This window comes from Hipposideros armiger, unplaced genomic scaffold, assembly GCF_001890085.2.
Source record: "Hipposideros armiger isolate ML-2016 unplaced genomic scaffold, ASM189008v1 scaffold_160, whole genome shotgun sequence".
In the NCBI taxonomy this organism is placed as follows: domain Eukaryota; kingdom Metazoa; phylum Chordata; class Mammalia; order Chiroptera; family Hipposideridae; genus Hipposideros; species Hipposideros armiger.
This window is the reverse complement of record NW_017731510.1, coordinates 2,680,001-2,702,980: the sequence shown is the minus strand read 5'-3', so window position 1 is coordinate 2,702,980 and position 22,980 is coordinate 2,680,001. Positions and strand designations below refer to the sequence as shown.

Sequence of the window (22,980 nt, the reverse complement as noted above, 5' to 3'; positions counted from 1 at the left end):
TCATAAATGACTGAATATGAGATTAATTTAATAAATAAATTAAAGTACATGTAACTTATATGGCCTTGTGAGAGTTTGAAAACTTTTACATGTTTTATCTTATTATGTTATACAAAAAACTCTGTGAGATGAATTCACGTTACAGATGAGAAACCTAAAGTGCTCAGAGAGATTAAATGAATTGCTCAAGCTCACAAAGCTAGTATACTGCATATAAGATGTCATCTCATACCTAATGCTATCAGAATAAAAATTAATAAGAACTCTTACATACCAGAGAAACACTAGACACATCCCCATTTAAAATTAAAAGTAAGGCAAAAGCACAAACACTGCCATTATTAAAAAGTTAGTTATTAAGGGCCGGCCGAGTGGCTCAGTTGGTTAAGAGCTCACTCAAGAGTGTCACCGGTTCGATTTACGGCCCGAACTGAGCTGCCGCTGAGCTGCCAACAGGTGGCAGGATGGCTCAGCAAAAAAAAAAAAAAAAAATTTAGTTATTAAAAAGTTACTATCAATGCAATAACATCAGAGTTTCTAAAGTTGAAGTACTAGAAAGGAATTAATAAAACTATTAGTATTTGCAGATTATATGAATATCTACCTAGAAAATCCAAGACAGTGAATTAAAGTGTTAAACAAATATATATTATATAAACATCATTATATACTAGAAATAAGCATTTTAAAAATACAAAAGGAAAGATTCACAAATGCAATAAACTTTTTTTAACTAAGACAGGAACAGCAGAAAGTTTATGGCTATTTGAGCACTACGGTACGTTAATCAGGATTCAATGAACTACCTTTATTTGGGGGTATATTTTTTAAATTCTATAACAAATAATCAACAAATTATAAGTATGTGACAAATATTGTACAAGACCAACTGATACACAAAACTGTACATAAGACTACTAAAATAAATAAAATAAAAATACAATATGTGGGATTTTGGAATTTATATGAAAAAAACTATAAGATTTTATCAAGATTTGTAAGATAAAATTTGAAATGAAAAAAATATAACCATACTGCTGAGTATGGTGAGTAATCTGTATATTTAATATAATTTAAACCCAAGTCAAAAAATATTTTTTAGATCTTGAATTGTTGACTTTGAAGTTTACCTGTAATAAAGGGACAAGAAAAACCATAATAGTTTTTAAAAGAGTAATGAAAGGGTATGGTCTTACCACATATTATAAATGTATAAGGCTTAAAAGAATAGGGAAGTAACACAGGAATAAACAGATCAACCGACTAGTAAAGTCCAGAAAAAAACACCAGATATACATAAGAACTTAGGGCAATGGTGAAGGTAGTATTTCAAATCAACTATGAAAGAATTATTCGACAGTATTAAAAGGATTAGAAAGTTTACAGGTACATAACCTGTTATGTGTCTTATGTGTTGTTGAGTCAGCTCCAACTGGGCTACCCTATGAGTGAGTGACGTCCACAATGCCCTGTCCTCCACAGCCCGCTCAGCTCCTGTAAACTCATGCCTATGGCTTCTTTATGGAGTCACTCCAACTCATATTTGGTCTTCCAGGGTATACACAGACCTTTCCCCCAACACAGTATTTCAAATGAATCCATTTTTTTCCTACCAGCCTTCTTCACTGTTCAACTTTAGCATCTGTAAATAGTAACTAGGAACACAAGGGTGTGGGTGATCTTAGCCTTGGTTTCTAATAGCAGATCTTTGTTCTTAGTGATCTTTCTTAATTCTTCCATTGTGGACCTTCTAAGTTTCAGCCTTCTCTTGATTTCTTGGCTGCAATTCCCATTTGATAGCACATGAATTTAAAAGTAAATAAATAAATAAAAATCACAAGTTTGATTATCATTAAAATGTCATAAATGTAAAAATAGACAAAAATTTGGAAATACTTGCAACATGAATAATAAAGAGTTAACATCTTAACAAACAAAACACTTTACCAAAAAAATTTTAAGAATAATATTATAGGAAGAGGGGCAAAAGATGGCTGGGCAAAGCACAAGAGAAATTAAACAATGAATAAACAAAAAACTGTAAATTTAAATATTAATGAAACAAATGTAGTGTAAATGAAACTCTGATTCTGTAGGTTTTCTATGAAATTTGCAAAGGTTAAAAAAATAATAAAAATACTAATCAAGTAAGTGGCAAACATTACTTTTGTTCATTATAAATGAGATTATATATTGGTTCAAACTTTCTAGAAAACCTGGTATATCTATATCAAAAATCTTAAAAATTGATCCAGCAAATCCACTTATAGAATTTTTTCCTAAGGGTGTCATGAGACAAAGATGTAGCAACAAAATTTTAATTGCAATGAAAAACTGGAATGTAAAAGTAAAATGTGACGTAAGTTAAAAAAAAAACAACAAAAAAAACCCACCACACAATACAATAAATACGCACATTAAAACTTAATGGAAAGATCAGAAAGATGGTTAATGACATAGAATATACACAATCAACTGTTGAGGGAATGAATGAATCAGGTTTCAAAACAATAGGCACAATACAATCTGGTTTAAAACATACCTAGAAAAAAAAGTCTGGGTGGGCAAAATAAAGTGAATTTTATTTTCTTCTTACAATTTCTTTGCATTATCTGCAATTGATACTTATTACTCTATGATTTTAAAAACATTAAGTTTCTCTTTTAAGTGACAGCTGACAACAAGGGAAGAGTAAAAGAAAACATAAGCAGATGAACTCCAATACATACATAAGTATTTAGTCCAGGAGCCAACACATATATACATACCTATATACATACATATATACATATAAATAAATTACATAATATATTTTAGGATGGTTTTCAGCTACAATGATTAAAATGAAGGCCTGGTGAATAAAAAGTGAAAGTTACCGAGAAAACTTAGTAACCTGGAACCATACACATTACATACATTTCTAAAACATCCCAATCCATTAGAAAAATGAAAGTTAATACCAGATGCAGTCAGAATTTAAATTTTATGAACTACAGAACAGTCAAAACAATCTTGAAAAAGAATAAAGCTAGAGGACTCATACTTCCTAATTTCAAAACTTGCTACAAAGCTATAGTAATTAAAACTGTGTAATAATGACATAAATACAGCCATAAAGACCAATAAAATAGAAGAAAGAGTCCAGAAATAAAACCTTGCATATACGGTCAAATGATTTTTGACAAGGATGCCAAGGCCAGTCAACGAAGGAAAAGACATCTTTTCAACAAGTGGTTGAAAAGTGGATAATCGCACGCAAAAGAATGAAGCTGAACCATTACCTAACATCATATACAAACATTAACTGAAAATGGATGCATGATCTAAATGTAAGTCCCAAAACAATAAAACTCTCATAAGACAAGGGCAAAGTCTTTATGACACTGGATTTAGCAGTGATTTCTTAGACATAACACCAAAGGCATAGGAAACAAAAGAAAGCACAGGCAGATCAAATTTCATGAAAATTTTTAAATTTTGTATATCAAAAGACAATATCCACAGAGTAAGCAGCCCCCACAGAATGGGAGAAAATATGTGCAAATCATATATCTTATAATGGATTAATACCCAGAATACGAGGTGTGATAAAAAAAAATGTTTAAACTTAAAAAACTTATTATAGTAAAAGACACATTGCCAATTAATCCCCCTCAGAATACTCCCCCCTCGATTCAAACACACCTATCCCATTGTTCTTGCCACTTTCTGAAGCAGTTCTAGAAATCCTCTTTCATGAGTGTCTTTAGTTGTGCTGTCGTGGCTGCATCGATGTCCTGAATTGATTCAAAATGTTTGCCTTTCATGGTCATTTTGACTTTGGGGAAGAGATAGAAGTCACACAGTGCCAGATCCAGTGAATAAGGTGGATGAGGACACACCATAATGTTTTTATTTGACAGAAATTGTCGTATACCAGAAGCAATGTGGAATACAAAGTTTGTCATGATGGAGGATGATTTACGGCACACTTTAAAACACACCTTCTCTCAATCGTAGCTCACACCCAACTGACTGAACGAACAAGCTGAAACTTGTCACACACTGTTACTAAGTTTCGATGCTCCGCTTCCCATATTGAAGATTCCTGCCTTTCTGTTGGATGGCACTCAGCAGCAGCATTCATCATATTTCTTGATCACAGTGGAAAGGCTCCATGTCACACATAGCTTCGTATGGAAATTTCTGTCAAATAAAAACATTACGATGTGTCCTCATCCACCTTATTCACCGGATCTGGTAACGTGTGACTTCTGGTTCTTTCCCAAAGTCAAAATGATTCAGGACATCGAAGCAGCCATGAGAGCACAACTAAAGACACTCAAGAAAGAGGACTTCCAGAACTGCTTCAGAAAGTGGCAAGAACAATGGGATAAGTGTGTTTGATACGAGGGTGAGTATTTTGAGGGGGATTAATGGTAATGTGTCTTTTACTGTAATAAATTTTTTTTATTTAAACATTTACCATATTGTTTGATCACACTTCATATATACAGAACTCCTAAAACTCAACAACAAAAAAACAAACAACCATATTAAAAAATGGGCAAAGGACCTGAGTAGACATTACCCCAAAGAACATATACAATTGGCCAATAATTACATAAAAAGATGCTCAACATCACTAATCATCAGGAAAATTAAAATAAAAACTATGAGACACCCCACACCCATTAGAATGGCTACTCAAAAAACAAACAAAAAACCCAAGATAACAAGGGTTGGCAAAAACGTGGAGAAATTAGAACCCCTGTGCACTGTTGGTGGGGATATAAAATGGTACAACCACTATGGAAAACAGTATGGCGATTCCTCAAAAACTTAAAAATAGAATTATCATATGATCCAGCAATCCCACTCCTGGGTATACATCTAAAAGAAATGAAAGAAGGGTTGCAAGATATTTATACACCCAGGTTCACAGCAGCATTATTCACAGTAGCTAAAATGTGAAAGCTACCTAAGTGTCCTCAATGGATAAACAGATAAGCAAAATGTGGTGTTTACATACAATGGAATATTATTCAGCTTAAAAAGTAAGGAAATTCTGATATACGCTACAACATGGATCAATTTTGAGAACATTATGCTAAGTAAAATAAGTCAGTCACAAAAAGCAAAATACTGTATGATTGTACTTATATGAGGTATTTTGAGCAATCAAAATCAGAGAGACAAAAAGTAGAATGGAGGTTACAAGGGCCTGGGGAGCAGGCAGAATGGGAAGTTATTATTTAACAGATATAGAGTTTCTATTTATCAAAATGAAAAGAGTTCTAGAGATAGATGGTGGTAATGGTTGCACAACTGTGGGAATGTACTTAATACCATTGAATTTTACACATGAAATGGTTATGATAGCAAATTTTATAGTATATGTATTTTACCACAGTAAATAAAATGAAAAATTGAAAAAGAACAAAATTAGAGAACTTACACTTCCCAATTTCAAAACTTACTGTAGTACTGGCTCAAGAACAAACATATGGATCAATAGAACTGAATTGAGGGTGCAGGAAAAAAAATCCTACATTTAGGACAAACTGATTTTTAACAAGGATGCCCAGACAATTCAAAGACGGTGGGACAACTGGAAATCCACAAGCAAAAGAACTTGGACTTAAACTCAAACAATACTCAAAACTGATCATAGACTGAAATCTAAGAGTTAAAATTATCAAATTTTTAGGAAAAAATATAGGAGTAATAAATAAGTCTTTGTGACCTTTGGTTAGACAAAGTTTTGGTTTTCTTTTAGGTAGGACACCAAAAGCACAAGCAACAAAAGGAAAAATAGAACTACTTCAAAATTTAAAACTTGTGTGCTATATAAACAATACAAGAAAGTAAAAAGACAACCCAAAGAGTGGGGAAAATATTTGCAAATCATATATCTGATAAGGGTTTAGTATACAGAATACATAAAGAACGCCTACAACTCAATAATAAAAAGATAAATAACTCAATTTTAAAATGAGTAAAGAATTTGAATACATTTTCCCAGGAAGATATACAAATGGTCAATAAGCACATGAAAAGATGTTCAATATCATGAGCCATTAGGGAAATGTAAATTAAAACCACAATAAGATTCCACTTAGTACTCATAAGAATAGCTTATATTTAAAAACAAAAGGAAAATAAGTGTTAGCAAGGAGAAATTGGAATCCTTATGCATTGCTGGTAGAAATATAAAATAGTGGAGCTGCTGTAAAACAGTTTGGTGGTTAGTCAAAAGTTAAGCAGAGCTACCATATCATCCAACAATTCCAATCCTAGGTATAAACCCAAATAATTAAAAGCAGGGACTCAGATACTTGTACACCAATGTTCACAGCAGCAGTACTTATTATAACCAAAAAGTGGAAACCCAAATATCCATCAACTGATGAATGACTAAACAAAATGTGATACATGCTAAATCATGGATGAGACTTGAAAACATTACATTCAGTGAAAAAAGCCAGTCACAAAAGAGCCAATATCATATGATTTCATTTAAATGAAATGTCCAGAGTAGGCAAATCCAAACGCAGAAAACGGATGAGTGGTTACCTAGGACTGAAGGGTTAGAAGGAAAGGGGCCTGACTGCTAAGAGCTACAGGGTTTCTTTCAAGGGCCACAAAAATATTCTAAAGTTAGATTGTGGTGATGTCTACACAATGCTATGGACATACTAAAAAAGAATGAACAGTAAACTTTAAATAGGTAAATTGTATGGTATGTGAATTCTATCTCAATAACGCTATTAAAAAACCTCATGAACTATAAATTTTTAACTTCTTGCAAGGTATTACTAATAATATTTTCTCCATAAAGTTAACAGAGATTTAATTTCCCTACTTAGTACAACACAAATAAATCAAAGCTACTTTTTAAACACTTAAAAATAAATAACTAGTAGCAAATGTCATCTTACATTCCAAAACATTTCAGGGATAATTATAGTACAGAATTTCACTGAGGAAAAATGTGATTGTACTGCACTCTGATTTGAAACCAGCAAGCATACGTAAGCATACTTAAACTCGGTGAGTCCAGTTATACAAAGTGCAATAGAAATACAGCAAATATGGTTCATAATCAAAGTAAAAAAAAATAAAAAAGTTTAGAGAGTAGTACACTTGATTTGGGGCTTGCATTGAAAACTTCAAGTATTTAAAAGACCATCTGAATCATCTTTTAGAATCGAATGGTCCCATCCAAAAAGAAAAAAAAAAGAAAAAGAAAAATAGATGAAGTATGAGAAGTATGTGCTACTCTGATAGACTTCCTTACGCTTTTGACTTGCGCACTTCCGAGTCTCGCTCGTGTCATAAGACTAAAGGGGATCTGCAGAGGTCAGTCAGTCAGTGTTGGACAATAATAACTTTCACCTCCAGGAGATTGGTTTAAATTCTCTAGCAGAGCTGAACTCATCTGTACTACAACAGACTTTCAGACAGAAAGATACAATATTAATATTTGTGTACGTCTACTGCTATCCCACCTAAATGGAGTAAGTACAACTTCTGTTGAGCAGAAATTGTCTGTGAAGAAAGAATTATTTCACGTTATTTAAAGCATTTGTAAGTCTCTTCGAAATTAACAAAACCCATCAGGATTGTCTTACAGGTAATGCCTGCTTGCTTACCTACCATGAATGCTGAACACACAAAGGCAGGCAATTCCACTGGCAGCCCAAGGGGCTCTAACTTCCTAGTCTATGGAGCCAAGTCCAGAGGTGAATGCAACTGAAACAGGTGACAAGGAACAAGGCCAAAGCCAAAATCAGTATCAAACAAGCCAAAAAGGGGGAGAAAGAAAAAGATTGGGTGGAGGAAGGTCAATGCTGGGCAGGGAATGAGAGGAAGACCAAAAACAAGCAATGAAACATGGAGAGATCATCTAAGCAAGAGTAAAAAGAGTACTAATAAGGGTCAGAGCTAAATAACAGGCCAGAGAATACCTTAAGAGCATCAATCATTTGTGACAGGAACAAACAGTAGCAGCAGTATTAAGTTGGAATAGAGAAATCTGATGAAAGTGAACAAAAAAGAAGATGTAAACATAATAATGACTGTAATTTTAAATATCCACATGGCTAAAAATTTTTATCCCAACCAGTAATCTAAAACACATAGGATTATGTGGGGAAAGAAAACCCAGGGCAAAGTTTCCAAAAGAATAATCTAAACAAGTCTAACTTTATAATGTATTTAACCCTCATGACTCAAATGTATCATTACTGTATCTATTTCCATTTCTTCCTTCCGGGTAAATTTTGTTTTTGGAGTGTTTCCGTGAGTGTAATTGGTGCAGCCTTTTTAGAAGACAGAAGATTGGACCTGAGAAACGCCTGAAGCCCAGGCCTATTAAGAGAGTTTCCTGGGAAAGTGACCTGCACTTCACCATCTTGCAGTGATGCACTGGGGTTGTCACCAGAAAATTGTTCGTGGGCATGACAATCGGTTTCTGGACCTGCTGAGAGCCAAGGAGGGCTAAAATTCCCTGAGAACATAGCAAGGTAGCTCCTCTGGCTTCAGGGACACTTTGCTTCTTGCCAGTGGCATCATCCACAGCAAGTATCCTGCTGTGAGGCACTCAGAGGACCTGGGGAGTTCTACCTCCATCGGAGAGGGTGTTGTGTACAAAGACAGAGGTAAAGGACATTTATTGCAATACTGTTTATGAGCATAAAAAAAATGAAAACAACCTAAATTTCCTGCAACTGGACCAGTATATTATTACATTATATCCATAAAACAGGATGATGAGCTGATGAAATGAATTACATTGTATGTGCTGATATCAATCTCTAAAACATAAGAACTGGAAAAACAAGTCCCAGAATAATACATATAGTATCACGCAATTTGTGTTTAAAGATGATATACAGACCTTTCTAACTAATTAAGACATATAACCCAGCAGCCGTTAAAGAAATAATAAATGTGACTTCGTAAAAATAAGAGTTGCACATGAAACATACCATAATATTGTGTCAACTACACTTTAATAAAAATAAATTAGTAGATATACCTGAAACTAATATAATATTCAATGTCAACTGTAATTGAAAAAAATAATAAAAGAAAAAAATGAAAATAATTAATTAAAAAAAAAGAAAGTACCATAAACAAAGTGAAAAGATGTTTGTTTCCACAAACTGGAAATCATCCACAAGAAACAGATCAGTAGACAGCTCTGAGACAAGGACATGAACAGCGGGCGAAGACAGGAGTGAGAAGACTACAGTGTTCCTTTCCTCAGTATATTTACATTTTCCCCATATGCCTGTATTATCTGCTCAAAATGGATAACGTATTAAAATAAACTTTAAAGTCTACCCATACATATATGTATATGCTTTCGTATGCACACACACAAGCTGCTGCTGAAAATGATTATCCCTAAAGAGGGAGTATCCTTTCCTGGGTTTTCCTGGGTATCCTTATGCACTGTTTGAATTTTTTATCATGAGAATATGTTAACTTTATAACCTAATCTTATTTTATAATAAAAATACAGTTGCTGAAAGTATATAACTTTGACTCTGAAATTCCACTTCAAGGACTTGATGCTACAATGGAAAAGTACAGACATTTTCTAGGAGGTCCTTTGGTAACTGTAATGGTTAAAATTTAGAGACTACTTAAATTTTGCCTGTCACTAGAGAATTGGTTAACTAGATACATATTTACATGCATACATATAATGTCATGCCTGCAATAATTAAAACTGAAACTATATTTACTGACAAGAAAGATGCATAATAGTCTTGAATGAAAAAAAATAAGATCATTGTAGATTTCATTAGTCTATATTTATATTCATATTGTTATCTGCAAAAATAATGAGGACAATATTGTCTCCTAGTAGCAGAGTTAGGGCTTTTAGTTTCTGTATATATTTCTGGACCATGAATTTTTTACAATGCACATGTATCATCATTATGAGGGGGGGAAAGCTATTTTTGTTTTTAAAAATAAAAACTATCGTTAATAGCGTAGAATAAAGAAATAAATAAATAGCATCTGGAGCAGCGGTTCTCAACCTTCCTAATGCCGCGACCCCTTAATACAGTTCCTCATGTTGTGGTGACCCCCAACCATAAAATTATTTTCGTTGCTACTCTATAACTGTAATTTTGCTACTGTTATGAATCGTAATGTAAATATCTTTTTGTTTTCCGATGGTCTTAGGCGACCCCTGTGAAAGGGTTGTTCGACCCTCAAAGGGGTTGCGATCCACAGGTTGAGAACCGCTGATCTAGAGGTTTAGCTTCAGTCAGTAATAGAGCCAATGTGGAACCAAAGATGGAAGGGAAGTTTTGCATTACTTGGCCCTGAAATATAAGGCTAACCATGAAAGTACCAAAACATTTTGGATAAAATCTGCAAAATGTATTATAATTTAAGCTCTGGTATCAAAAATGTTTAACTACTTAACCCAGACACCTCATTATTTCCCTTGCCCCGTGTGGCATATGGTACCGCCTACCACTCTTTCTGGAAATACTCTCTCCCTGGTTGTTAGGATTCTACCTACAAGGCCCTGGTTTTGCTCCAAGCGGCTGTGTACCACCAATAAGCTGCATGCTGCAAATTCCTGTTGCACAATGGGATGACCCTGGGTTTTCTCCTTCTTCTCAGGACTCAGCTTCTTGGCCTCCTGGATAGACATCTCTTTCTTTACATCCCTCCCTAGGACCTTGTCTCACTATATACTCTCTTTAGGCCATTTTGAGGCTACTACTTCAAGTACTTGGTAATTGGTAATTCCCAAGTCTATCTCTATTCAGGTCTCTCTTGAGCATTAGATTCACCTATCTGCCCAATAGACATCTCTTTTTAGGTGTTTCACGGGCAACTAAAATTCAGTATACCAAAACTCAGTTTGTCACCTTCCCCCTCAAACTTGATCCTCTACCTGTCTTGCCTATCTGTGTGAATGGCAATATCCTGCTTCTCAAGCCAGAAACCTAGGCATTATTCTTGGTTCTTCTCACTTCTTCCTCTCTCACATCCAATTATTCAACAAGTCCTACCATCCCCTCTTTCACTGCCCTAATTCAAGCCACCAGCACCTCTCACCTGGATTACTATTACATCCTCCTAACTCCAGTTCCCTATAGCCATGCTCATTGTACTGCCAGCAATATTTTCAGGTGATTAATCAAGTTGATACTGCCTTTTTAAATCCTACAGATGGCCCACACTATCTTCAGAATAAAGGACGAAGTCCAGAGCACTATTTACAAGACCCCACTTACTTCCCAACTTTACTTTTTCTACCTCTTACCCCACCAGTGACTCTTCTCTAAGATCTGGCAATGAAATTCTTTCCAGCAGTCCGCTCACCATACTACTATCTCTCCTTCCAGTCTTTGTAATGCTACTCAGTGGCAGCAACGGGCACTAGGAAGAGCCTTAGCCTCCCCTACAACATACAAGCTCCCCAAATTACCTCAAATTAACATCTGTTTTCTACCCATCATCCAACCCATACTGTTCTCCCCTTTCAACCCCTCCCTGACTGTGCCCCTTCCTATACTGTGTAAAGAAATTCTGGAACCAGATGCTACCCTTCTAGCCTTCGCTATAACTCCTGCACAATACGTAACCTCACTCACTCTTATTTACTGCCTCTTCATTTGCATACCTTCTAATTATCTTTCAAGTCACAACTGAAATATCATCCTTGAGCCCCCAAGAGATTAGGTACCCCCACAGCAACCTATAATTTCCCTAATGCAACCTTATCCCACTATTATAAGTACCTGTTTACTCAAAAGTCTAAAGTTCCCTAAGGATTCAGACCATGGCTGCTCACTGCCCAATCACCTGTATCTGGCACAGAAACTGGCATATGACAGACATTTGGTAAATAGCTACCACATGAATTACAAATATACAAACTTACCAAAAACAACTACAACTAAAAAAGAAACTATAATGAAATATCAAATATTTAAATGATTTAATTTTAGATTTAAAAGAACCTTCAATGTTAAGTCAGCATTAGAAAACAAACTACAAGCATGCCTTACTTTGTGCTTGACAGTTTCTTGGAAATTGTATATAAACTGAACTTTTTTGCAAACTGAGTCACACAATACATTCACAAGGCAAGCTCACATATTTAAAGAGGTTCTTTCATAAGTGAAAAATAAAAAACTCCAAACAAATTTATCTATTCTATACAAACTTCAATTTTCATATGACTTATTGGCCTTCCTTAAAACAGAAGCTTTATAACAGTAATTATTCAATAAATACCTCCTCTTTCCCCCAAAACATGATTTATTTAACATAAACCGTAATCTCAAGGATGGACAAGTTTTTGGGTTTTTTTAATCACTTTATTTCTCTAGACAACCTATGAATTCAGTACAGAAACACCCAGGATGGGCTTTGCCTCATAATGCAAAGAATTCCTTTGCTTACGATGACTATTTGTTAGAATTCATAGGCTATCATAGAGTTACAGATTTTAAAGAGCTTGTCTAGAGAAATGAGTAACTGAATTAACTTGAGTAGTAGATAACCTAAACAATTTTTTATTCAAATAACAAAAGTAAACTTCAAATATGAAACAATCATAGATTTAAACAAAATTAAATGCCAGCTCTGGGGTTCAGAAGCTGTATTTTCCTGAAGTTCAGAAATATAGGTTTGATTCCCATTTACACTGATTCATTTACAAGATGTATTTCAAAACATACTTTATTCTTTGTAGTGGCTCAGTTTTTCTAATACCTGGGCCTTCTATCTGGTTTGGCCAATGAACAAAGCTTGCCTCTGCCTCTGGCTTTGATTTTGTGCCTGATATCAACAGAGCCAGCTCATCAAACTTTGCTTCTCTGGCTATTTTCACAAGGTGCTACTTTTCTAATCTCCTATAACATGCTCAAGTTTTTAATTTTAGCAGGTTTAAAAGGAAAGCTTTCAAATACGAATTTCAGGAACACCAAAAATAAAAAAGTATTAAATACCTGTCAACATGTGGCAATGTGCCAGAAACTGAGGGGAACACAATTACTGCCCTAGAGGAAATCTATAATATCTAACCCATAAACATTCACCAGAAAGACCCAAAGGACATATAAACATTAACCACATACACAGTGAAGTAGTTACATAACACATCTATGAAGGACTATGTTTTGTGAGGTGATGAGTGAAGAGGGAATTGTTGGGCGGTATGTTAAGATACAGTAGTTAAGATTTCTGGGGCTAAATGTTAGAGCCTATTCCAGCTGAGGATACAAATATTTCCAGCACTAGGGCCTGAGAAAAAGTTGAGAATGATGGTCTGATTTGATGGACGAAGAGCAGTTGTATCAATCTGTATTTCAGAATTATGACGATAGGCTCGAGTGTGAAATGAACACTAGCCTGGGAATAAGGCAGGCTAGTTGGGTCTTATAGACAAAGGACAAAGATCTTGGTCCTAAACCCAAGTCAAGGTAAAGCCACTCAAAAGTGGTTCTCAGTCACTTTGAAAAAGTTTGGCAATTTCTTAAAAAGCTAAACGTAAGAGTTACCACATGACCCAGCAGCAATTCCATACCTGGGTGATATAGCCAAGAGAAATGAAAATATATATCCACATAACAACTCACACATGAAGGTTCACAGCAGCATTAAGAATGGCTATTTATATTATGAATATAAGAGCCAAAAAGTAGAAACATCCCAAAAGTCCACCAACTAATGAATGGATTAAAAAATAGGGTATGTCCATACAATGCAATATTATTTCAACCATAAAAAATGAACACTGATACATGCACAACATGGATGAACCCTGAAAACATTATGCTCAGTAAAAGACTCAAAAGGCCACACAGTGTATGATTCCATTTACAGGAAATGGCCAGAATAGGCAAATCCATAGAGACAGGAAGTAGATTAGTGGTTGCCAGGAGCTACAAGAGGGGGAACCCAGAGTGCCTACTGATGGGTATAAAGTTTCTTTTTGTGGGAAATAAAAATGTTCTGGAATTAGATAGTGGTGATGGTTGCACAGCCTTGTGAATATATGAAAAACCAGTGGACTGCACACTTTAAAAAAGTGAATTTTATGGTATGTGGTATATCTCACTTTTAAAAGTGGGTTCGTAGCATTCTGTCTGCCATAACACATGCAAAGGACATGACATAACTCCATCAGTAAAGGCAGTTTACTACAGCAGGGGCTGGTTTTGTGACTTTGACAATAACGATGCTAAAGAAATCTTGAGAATCACTATACTAAAAGGTCTTCAAGCCTCAAGATCAAAATAACAGGTACAAGTCACTTTTTAGTGACAACATCAAGAACTGCCTTGAGGTGACAAGAGATAGCTAACGACAAAAAAATATCATAGTAAGTTCTAAGTAACAAAGAGATGACCAAGGCCTGCCTAAGATGGTGTGAAGTAAAGGATTTACAAACTTTTCTGAAGGAAAGGACAGTAGGATTTTCACTCTCTAGCAGCAGCTAAGAACAGAAAAAGAATAAAACAGAATAGAGAGACAATGAGGATTGGATTCAACAACAAAAGACACTACAAGAAAGATGACACTGGCCAAAGGGAATAATATATATTTATCAACACTGATGGGCACATATAGTTCCCAACTTACATATGGATCACATTTCAAACATTTGTAAATCACAACTCAGAACACATTTTCTCAGAGAAATAATTTTTGACCACGTACTTAAGTTTGCAAATGGCCTACAGGAATTTACAATAATTTGTCATTATTCCTATTTTCCTAGCTGAAATCCAGTAAGCCAGAAACCATTTCCCTACCTCCCATATACCCACACATCAGGGAGTCCCACCAAGAGAAATGCCCCCTCCAATCTGTTGCCACCAGCATCGCAGTAGCAAGAAGAATCTGGTCTGGCTCCCTACTCTTCCTGTAGGTTAGGCCAAAGCAGAATCTGCTATCCAGAGCCTCAATCAAAATGGCATTCTGCCATGGCAGTTCTACACGTCTTAAGTCAGGCAGAGGGATTTCAGAGGCTGCTTGTATGTATTCTGGTTCACCAACATTCTATTCTTGTGGTGGAAACTGCCACCTAGACAATCAAGGTGTTCTGTGCATGCTGATTAATGCACCCCTGTTGTTAAATAACAGAAGCCTCATCATGTCCTGTCGGTACAATGGAACATTTGCAGTGTATATCCTACGCATACAGCAAGAGCTAAAACAGGCTGGCAGGGGGAAAGGAGTGGGGAGGATAGTCGTGGGGAGAAAAAATTCAATCCCACAAAATTTGCTGTGAGGGCACAATATAAAGCACCTCTCTTTGTCCCACTGCTCTTGAAATGTCTTTTCTGATGAGATTCTCCCCGTCTTCTAAGAGTCAAACAAAATTTTGTCATCTTTGAGAGGCTTTCCCTGAAAATCCTAAGCAGTTGGGAGCTTCCATCTCTGTGTTCCAACAGCGCTAATTATTATAGTGCTTATTAAATTGCTACAGTTTATTTACATGTTTGTTTCCCCAGTAGATAAATCCTTAAATAATGGCGTATTTTATTCATCTTTACATTCCCAATACCTTGGACAGTGCTTGGCACACAGAAGGGGCCAATAAATATTTGCTGAGTGGATTTCTTCAAATGTTGGGAGAAACAGTAAAAGTACTAATCAAATAAACAAATCCCAAAGGAACTAATTTAATTTGCCAGTCTTGCTAGCAAGAAAATGGGATCTAAGCATGAAACCTCAAAGCGGCCTAAACAGTGGATGTGAATGCACTGATACCTAAGGCAGATAATAAATTCAACTGGCAGTAGATAAGAAGTACAAGGTAAATTTCTGCTTGTCCGTTTTCATCACATTTTTTAAAGGTTGTAAGGAATACTCACTATTGGGCATACAAATCCCCAGAGACAGGGATTATTACATGTAGTATTTGGCATTTCTGACATCTAAAGAAATATTTCAATCAAATTTAACTTAAATACAGCGTTCAGCAATATTCAGGAGAAAAACTATTAGAACCCTTTGAGGGAGATAAAGGGTTCCAACCAAGTTCTAACCATAGTTAAGACACGAAAACCGAATGAAAGCTCCAATTCAGATTGAGTAGAGTTGCTTGTGCTAGCCACCAAATGAATGGTTCACAGGAGTGGACGCAGGCACAGGCCCATAAATCCCAATATCTTAAGAGATAAAGATGAAGAAATGTTAAGGTAGTATAAGACATGTTAGGTACAGTAGCTGGTAAGTCTTTGTGAGTTACTGAACTTCTTTTTAGTAGATGATAAGTACCCACGTTAAAGCATGAGACTAAAAAATATTGAAGTGTACCATGGTCTAAAGCAAAATTTTTGTTTAATAATAATGAAAAAGTATTACATTTTATATTCACAATTTTTACTTCCTTAAATCATACTAGGAAAAAACACTAGAAATTATCAGCTCAACACTGATCCCCATCTTACAAATAAGGAAACCAAGATCTACAGGGGCAAATGACTTTCCCAATGTCATACCGGTAATCAGAGGCAGAGTATGAACTCAAACTCAGGTCTCCAGTCTCTCCAATTTAGAGCTCTTTCCACTAGACAAAGAACTTTCATATCTTAACATGCCTTATTAGAGTTTGGTCCTACACACACACACACACACACACACACGTGTATCTGTAAACATGTGTGTATATGTATGCATACACACCCACATATCTACATACATACTTTTTTATTTATTTATTTATTTATTTATTTATTAGTTTCAGGTGTACAAAACAATGCACTAGTTATACTTTTCACCCCTCACAAAGTGACAACCCCCCTCCTCCAATCCACTGCCCCCCTACCCCGATATCATACTTATCTATTACAATTCCACTGACTCCACTCCCCACGCTGTAACTTCACATCCCGTGACTATATATGTATTAAATTATAGTTGACATATAATATTATTCAACGGCAGCTTCAGATGTACAGCACAGTGGTCAGGCCTCTACACCATTCATGAAGTGGTCTCCCTAACAAGACATGAGACCACCTGGCCCCCTAAAAAATATTTACAACATTATTGATTATATTCCCCAAACTGTCTTTCCTATCCCTGTGGCAGTATTGGAGTTACCAATTTATGTTGTCTCGTCCCTTCCCCTTTTCCTTCATCCCCACCCCCGTCCCATCTAGCAATCATCAGTCGTTCCTCTGTGTCTCTGAGACTATTTCTGTTTACATTGCTCATTTATCAGTTCTTACATACATACTTTTGTAGTACTTGAAAAATACCACACTGTTCAGAAATGTACTAAAACAAGTATACCCGCTAATTGAAAAGACTAGTCCTTTGCTAAGACATTCATGTTTTCTGAATGACCCACTGAAAACAAAATCTCAATGTCTATATTGATATTTTTTTAACATATTAATTATAAGAAGCATAATGGTTAAGAGAATGGGCTCTAGAGTAAAAGACCTGCTTGTAATACTCTAATTCCAGCTCTGATATTTAATTAGTCATGTAACCATGGACAAATTTGCTTAACCTTTCTAAGCCTCAGTTTCCTCACCTGCAAGTGTTTGGGAAAAACAGAACTGACTTGATAGGATATTTGTGAGGATTAAATAGATGATGATCGTAAAGAACTCCACCCAGGACTTAGCACTTATTCAATAATTTATCATTATCACTGTCTACTAATCTCTGGATTTTCAACAAAAGTGCCCCAACAAAAGTTTTCTATATATTTAACACACACACACACACACACACACAATTATATATTATCTGTTCTTTTGAACATAGAGTATAGGTGTCTAAGAATCATATCAAGAAAACTCCTTTTGCTTTTCTTTTTGGGAGATCAAACTCTTATTTTAAATTGATTTTTAAATTCTTCAAAATGTCCAGTGCCTATAATGAGAGTTTAGAATTTAAAAAACAAATTGTTTTCTGCTTTGTCACAGTTTTCCATTCTTTGGAACAAAATGAGTTTGGCTGCCTAAATTCTACAAAGAGGAAATGCAATTGGCTCAAAAAGAAAATGAATCCCCCTGCTTCTCACTAAGTACGCTTTTGGTGTTCAGGCACAAAGGACACTCTCCATCTCATTTATCGTGACAGCGAGAGCAAATTATTTCCAAAATTTTTTGTGCATTTACTTCTTAACTTTATTAGAATCTAAAATTAAAAGAATTATTAAAGGCCTTTTTACACGTATGTTATCATGCCTCAAATAAAGTATTTCCTCCTTCCCCACATTCCTAAAATGCTGAGTTTATCATAAGTGTAGTATAATAGCAGAATAGTATTACTAATTCTTCAACTCAAAGAAATTTATCTTTTGAGCTATTTCCTAAAATTTAATTATTTAAGAAGCTAACTCCTCTGGTCTACATTTTTTTTACTAATTATTCATGTTCTATGATGCTCGCTGAACAACTGAAAGGGTAATTTACATACATTCATTTTAATAATCAAATATGTCTAAACAAAACATTTCATTTTACTGTAAATCTCAGGGTTCTTTTTGAAGGTGCTATTGTCTGGGTTCCTAGAGTGCTCTGAAATTTCAGTTACATAATATATAATTTAATTTGAAAGCAAATCAATACTAGAAACAAATTATTTGATCATCATCTTTTTATAAAAGATTAAACAGCCACAAATTTTATTTTACCAGGGCTAAAATGCATTAAATTACATTTCACTGACACAAGATCAAAAGAACCTCATAAATACAATGCAGTATTTTACCAGAGTGAGGTTATAAAAAAAGAAGCTAAACCAAGAAATATTCCCTCTGGAAAACAAAACTGTTTTTAAGTAATTTTAAAACTCTCTTGACATTTGATACATTTAAAAAAAAGTTTATCCTATAAACAAAATCATTAAAGGTTGCAGGAAAACAAGCCAAGAGAATTATTACCAAAAAGTGTTTTTTTTTCCAAAATGCAATACTACTCTTCGGCTATCACAGATGACCAAGAAATGTTCATATACTACACCTTCAGCTATTTTTAAATTGTAAAATTCTTCTAAAATTATTCTCAGCCTAAATTAAAATCTGACCATGAGACATATAATGTGGTTAAAAGTACTTCTTGCCAATATGCAATGTTATAGTTTTTAAATAAAATATAAAATCAAAGATAATAAAATCTGCATGTTTTATTAGCTTAAATTTATGAAAAATTTATGAAAACAGAACTGGCTTCTCTCAGAGAGATTAAAAATAATTTAAAGTCACCAGAATTATAAAACAGGTGACAGACTGATCAAATGTATTGCAATATCTAATCTCATGAGATTGGGGATTTTATGAATATACCCAAAATTACATAACATTGGGGGATGGGAAAATGGTTTAAGGCTTTTGAAAAATATTGTATGGGAAGTTAACAAGGATAATTTTTAAAATATATGTTATTACAGAGTAATACTTCAACAAGAAATATAATTAAACAGTCAACACTATCTCCAGATGCTGATTTCTCAAATGTCACCAGGCTACCCATTCCGCTAAAAAGTACTTTTCGATACATGCAGCACCCAGAGTATCAAGTTTGCAAATCCCTACCTTTTGCAGATATCTGTACTGCCTTACTGCTGCATGTAAGCACTGAAATGCACATTCCAAATTAAGTAGAATTACTATCTTACCCTTACAGCCCATTTTAAGTTTTTTCAGAAAGATATCTCAGTAAATATAAGAAAAATATTGATATATACTTCCTTTCCAATATCCAGAATACTAGAGTAGTTATAAATATGGCTTCCCTCCCACCCCCTTCACCCTAGTAACTTATTTCATCTTTATGAATGGTTTCATTTTTTAGTGCTAATATAGTTCTAAACATACCCTCCTACCTAATGTGGGGGGAAAAGCAATTCTTTTATTTGTTAAACAGCAGCTAACCAAACTAACAGAGATGTTCAAGGAAAGCTACTTTGTTTCTAATAAAATCTAAAGATTATATAATAAGCTTTGATATTGTCTTTCTAGCAATTTTCTGTAGTATCAAAGGCAACAGAGACAACATCCATTTTTACAAGAGGAAAACAAGGAGTTAATTAAATACATTTTCTCCTCAACTAAGAATTGCCTTCTCTTTTGTCAATATTACAAGACATTCATCTACTGACAAAGGGAAAATGAACACTTCACTTTCCTGTTTTAAGAAACTAAATTGGGAGCATTACCAGTCATAGACTTAATTAAGTTATTTCTAGGGAAGAATATTTAAAGCAAGACTATTTAAAGTTCACTGCCAGCTGCTAAATTTGGGGGGAATGGCCTGAACAAGATAACCCCTATGTGTCACTGGCCTTTTTCCCCACCACCCACCCTACACCAACCCAACCATTGTTCTATGTAAAACCCACAGGCTAATGGTATCTAAACAGCAATTGCTACATTTATGCTGCAGATGATCACTGAGGAACTCTTCAGAACCGGATTTACCGGCTTCTCTCTTCTCCCCAATAAAATCCAAATTTCATAAAAAATCAATCACAAACTGGTGGAGGAAAGGTTCACAGATTCCCTTCTGATGGATGTCACTCCAAGAAGCGGCTGAGGAAATCCCCAGGTTACCATAATAAATCGACACCCCCCCCCAAATCATTTAAGCTGACGTTTCGTAACGAATTTATTTTTAAATATCTGGTACCGAAACCCTTGAAAAGTATACAGCCCATGGGGTAGAGGCTCCTTTTCCCTATGAGCCACCAAAGTAGAACACAGAGGCAGCAGCACGCAGGATTCCGTGCGGGTTCGGATCCCTCGTACAACCACTTCCTCCCCAAACCAGGCTGGCGGCGACAGATGCGGGTGTCGAGGAAGTGGGAGCCCGGCACGCCGGCGCTCCGCTCTCCCTCCCGGCTACCTGCCCGGGCCTGCGGGAGCGCCGCCCAGCGCGGACACCGGCACAGACACAAACACTCACCCATCTTTCCTCTTGGCTTTGTAGACGTGACCATAAGTGCCTCGGCCAACTTTGCAGCCCTCGTATTCAAACAGGTCCTCGACCCGCTCCCGCTCGCTGCTCAGCTTCACTTTAAAGTCATAGTCCATTGTCACAGCCTCCAAGGCCGGGGAGCTGGGTCAGGGGGCCGGGGGACAGGGGTGGGGACCCGGGAAGCACCGGCAGCCGCAGCCCCCGGGAACCCGCCCGCTCTACACCCGGCGGCCGCAGCAGCAGCCCGACTGATGCGGCAAGAGCAGGAGGAGGCCCCGCGAGAGCGCCGGGGACATCAACGGGGGCAGCGGGGCAGAGGCCGGCCGAGGGTGGGGTGGGACGGGGAGGTTCCCCCGGGCGCAGGAGAGCAGAGGGACGAGGGCTGGGGGTGGGGAGCGGGTGTCTCTGCCCTTGTCCCCGCGGACTCCCGGGGCGCCGGCTCTTCTGCTCTCTCCGGCCGCGCGTTCTGCTCCCGCTGCGGGGAGCGGTGGGGCAGCCACGGCGGGCTCTCCTCCTCTCAAACGCGCACTCACGCCTCACCCTCTCTCACACACACGCTCTCACTCACTCACTCACTCACTCACTCTCCCATACACTCAAACAGAAAGGCAGCCCCGCACAACAGCCGGTACCTCCTCAGAGAGAGGAGGAGGGAGGGGAATCGCGGAACACGACCGCGGCTGTCGCAAAAACGTCGCGAAGGCTCGGGCTACCACCGGCTCTCCCTCCAGCCCGCTCCGCAGCGGCTGTCTGCCCCCGCCGTGGCCCGCACCCTCAGGACAGTGTGAAGGGAGCCGGGCAGCCACTGCCCAAAGCGGCCGCCAAACTCACCACGTGGACCGTCCCGACGGTGGCCAGGGCCCCAGACTACAATGCCCAGAATGCACCAGCCGCCGCTGTTGCCGCCCCTTCTACGACTCCACCCCATACACTGGGAATATGGGGAGCGTTGCATGATGGGATTAGTAGTCCAAAATGAGATGAGTTTCAATCACTTAGGAAAAATTATTTTTTAACAGCGATATCTTTAGGGTCTGATCTGGGCCGTAAACTTAACCAAAGAAATTCACGTGTGAGGGAGGCTATTTTATATTGGAATCACATTTTGTGCCACTTCTGAACTTCAGGTATTAAAGGACGTCATCATTATATAAAAAAAAAAAGGTCTATATATTTGTAAACAGCTCATGGACTATCACTTGGTGTATTCTTGTCGTTCACTATCTGATAAGGGCTGCACAATGATAACATACTGACATACATTACAAACGTCAATAAAAGTGAACCAATGATGAGTGCCCACACTAATCCTACGCGTAAATAGTATTACTCTTGGGACACATGACCATCCGAATGCTTCCCATCCATTCAGAAGGGACATTATTTTGAGTATGACCTCCTGCACCTCTGTCTATAAGAACAGCAAGTTTTAGCCATGATTACAGCAGTGGTTCTAAATCCATGGAAACTAATTTGTTAATCATTTTAAGGCAGGAATAGTGTCAGTTGGAGGAGTCCCCATATCTTGACAATAATCCCTCATTTTGTCTTAACCCTCTTATTTAGATGTCTATTTTTTAATTTTAATTTTATGTCTGTATTTATTTTACATTTTCCAGTTGCTACCGTTTCCACTAAAGTTCCCCATTCCCCAAAGCACATATAATCTCCCCCACTTTTAACTCCTCAACATTTTTTTTCACCTTTCCATGGTATTCATTATATTGTTTTGTCTTTTATTTCTTCTCTCTTGCTATATTGTAAATTCCTATAGGTATTCATATTTGCATCTTCCATAACACCTAATATAATGCCTTGATTGCCATGCATGGGAAACATTTGTTGAATTAATGAGTAAGTATGTTTATCTATATCTATGTAAAATGATGACAATGATACCATTTTATGAAAAATCTTCAAAAGCATTCTTCTCTTATATAAATTTCCTTGGAGAAAATAGTGACCTCACCACTGGTTTAAGTGATGTTGTTTTTACCTAGTACATTAAATCTTATTTAGTGCCTATGTACACTGACATGTTAGGTGGACCTGGGTTTGCTATTTA

General features: G+C 36.6%; 1 protein-coding gene across 6 annotated transcripts in view; it reads right to left on the bottom strand.

The window, feature by feature from the left end:
* CDK8 (cyclin dependent kinase 8) overlaps positions 1-21,573 on the bottom strand; it is a 112,798-nt gene extending 91,225 nt beyond the window's left edge. For 3 of the 6 annotated variants that reach the window (XM_019651468.1, XM_019651469.1, XM_019651473.1), the window contains exon 1: positions 20,904-21,573. In XM_019651468.1, the coding sequence (XP_019507013.1) occupies positions 20,904-21,031 (128 nt within the window). In that variant the 5' untranslated portion in view covers positions 21,032-21,573. The remainder of the gene's footprint in view (positions 1-20,903) is intronic. The other 3 variants (XM_019651470.1, XM_019651471.1, XM_019651472.1) reach the window with 2 other exon arrangements.
* Between the last annotated feature and the right edge of the window lie 1,407 nt (positions 21,574-22,980).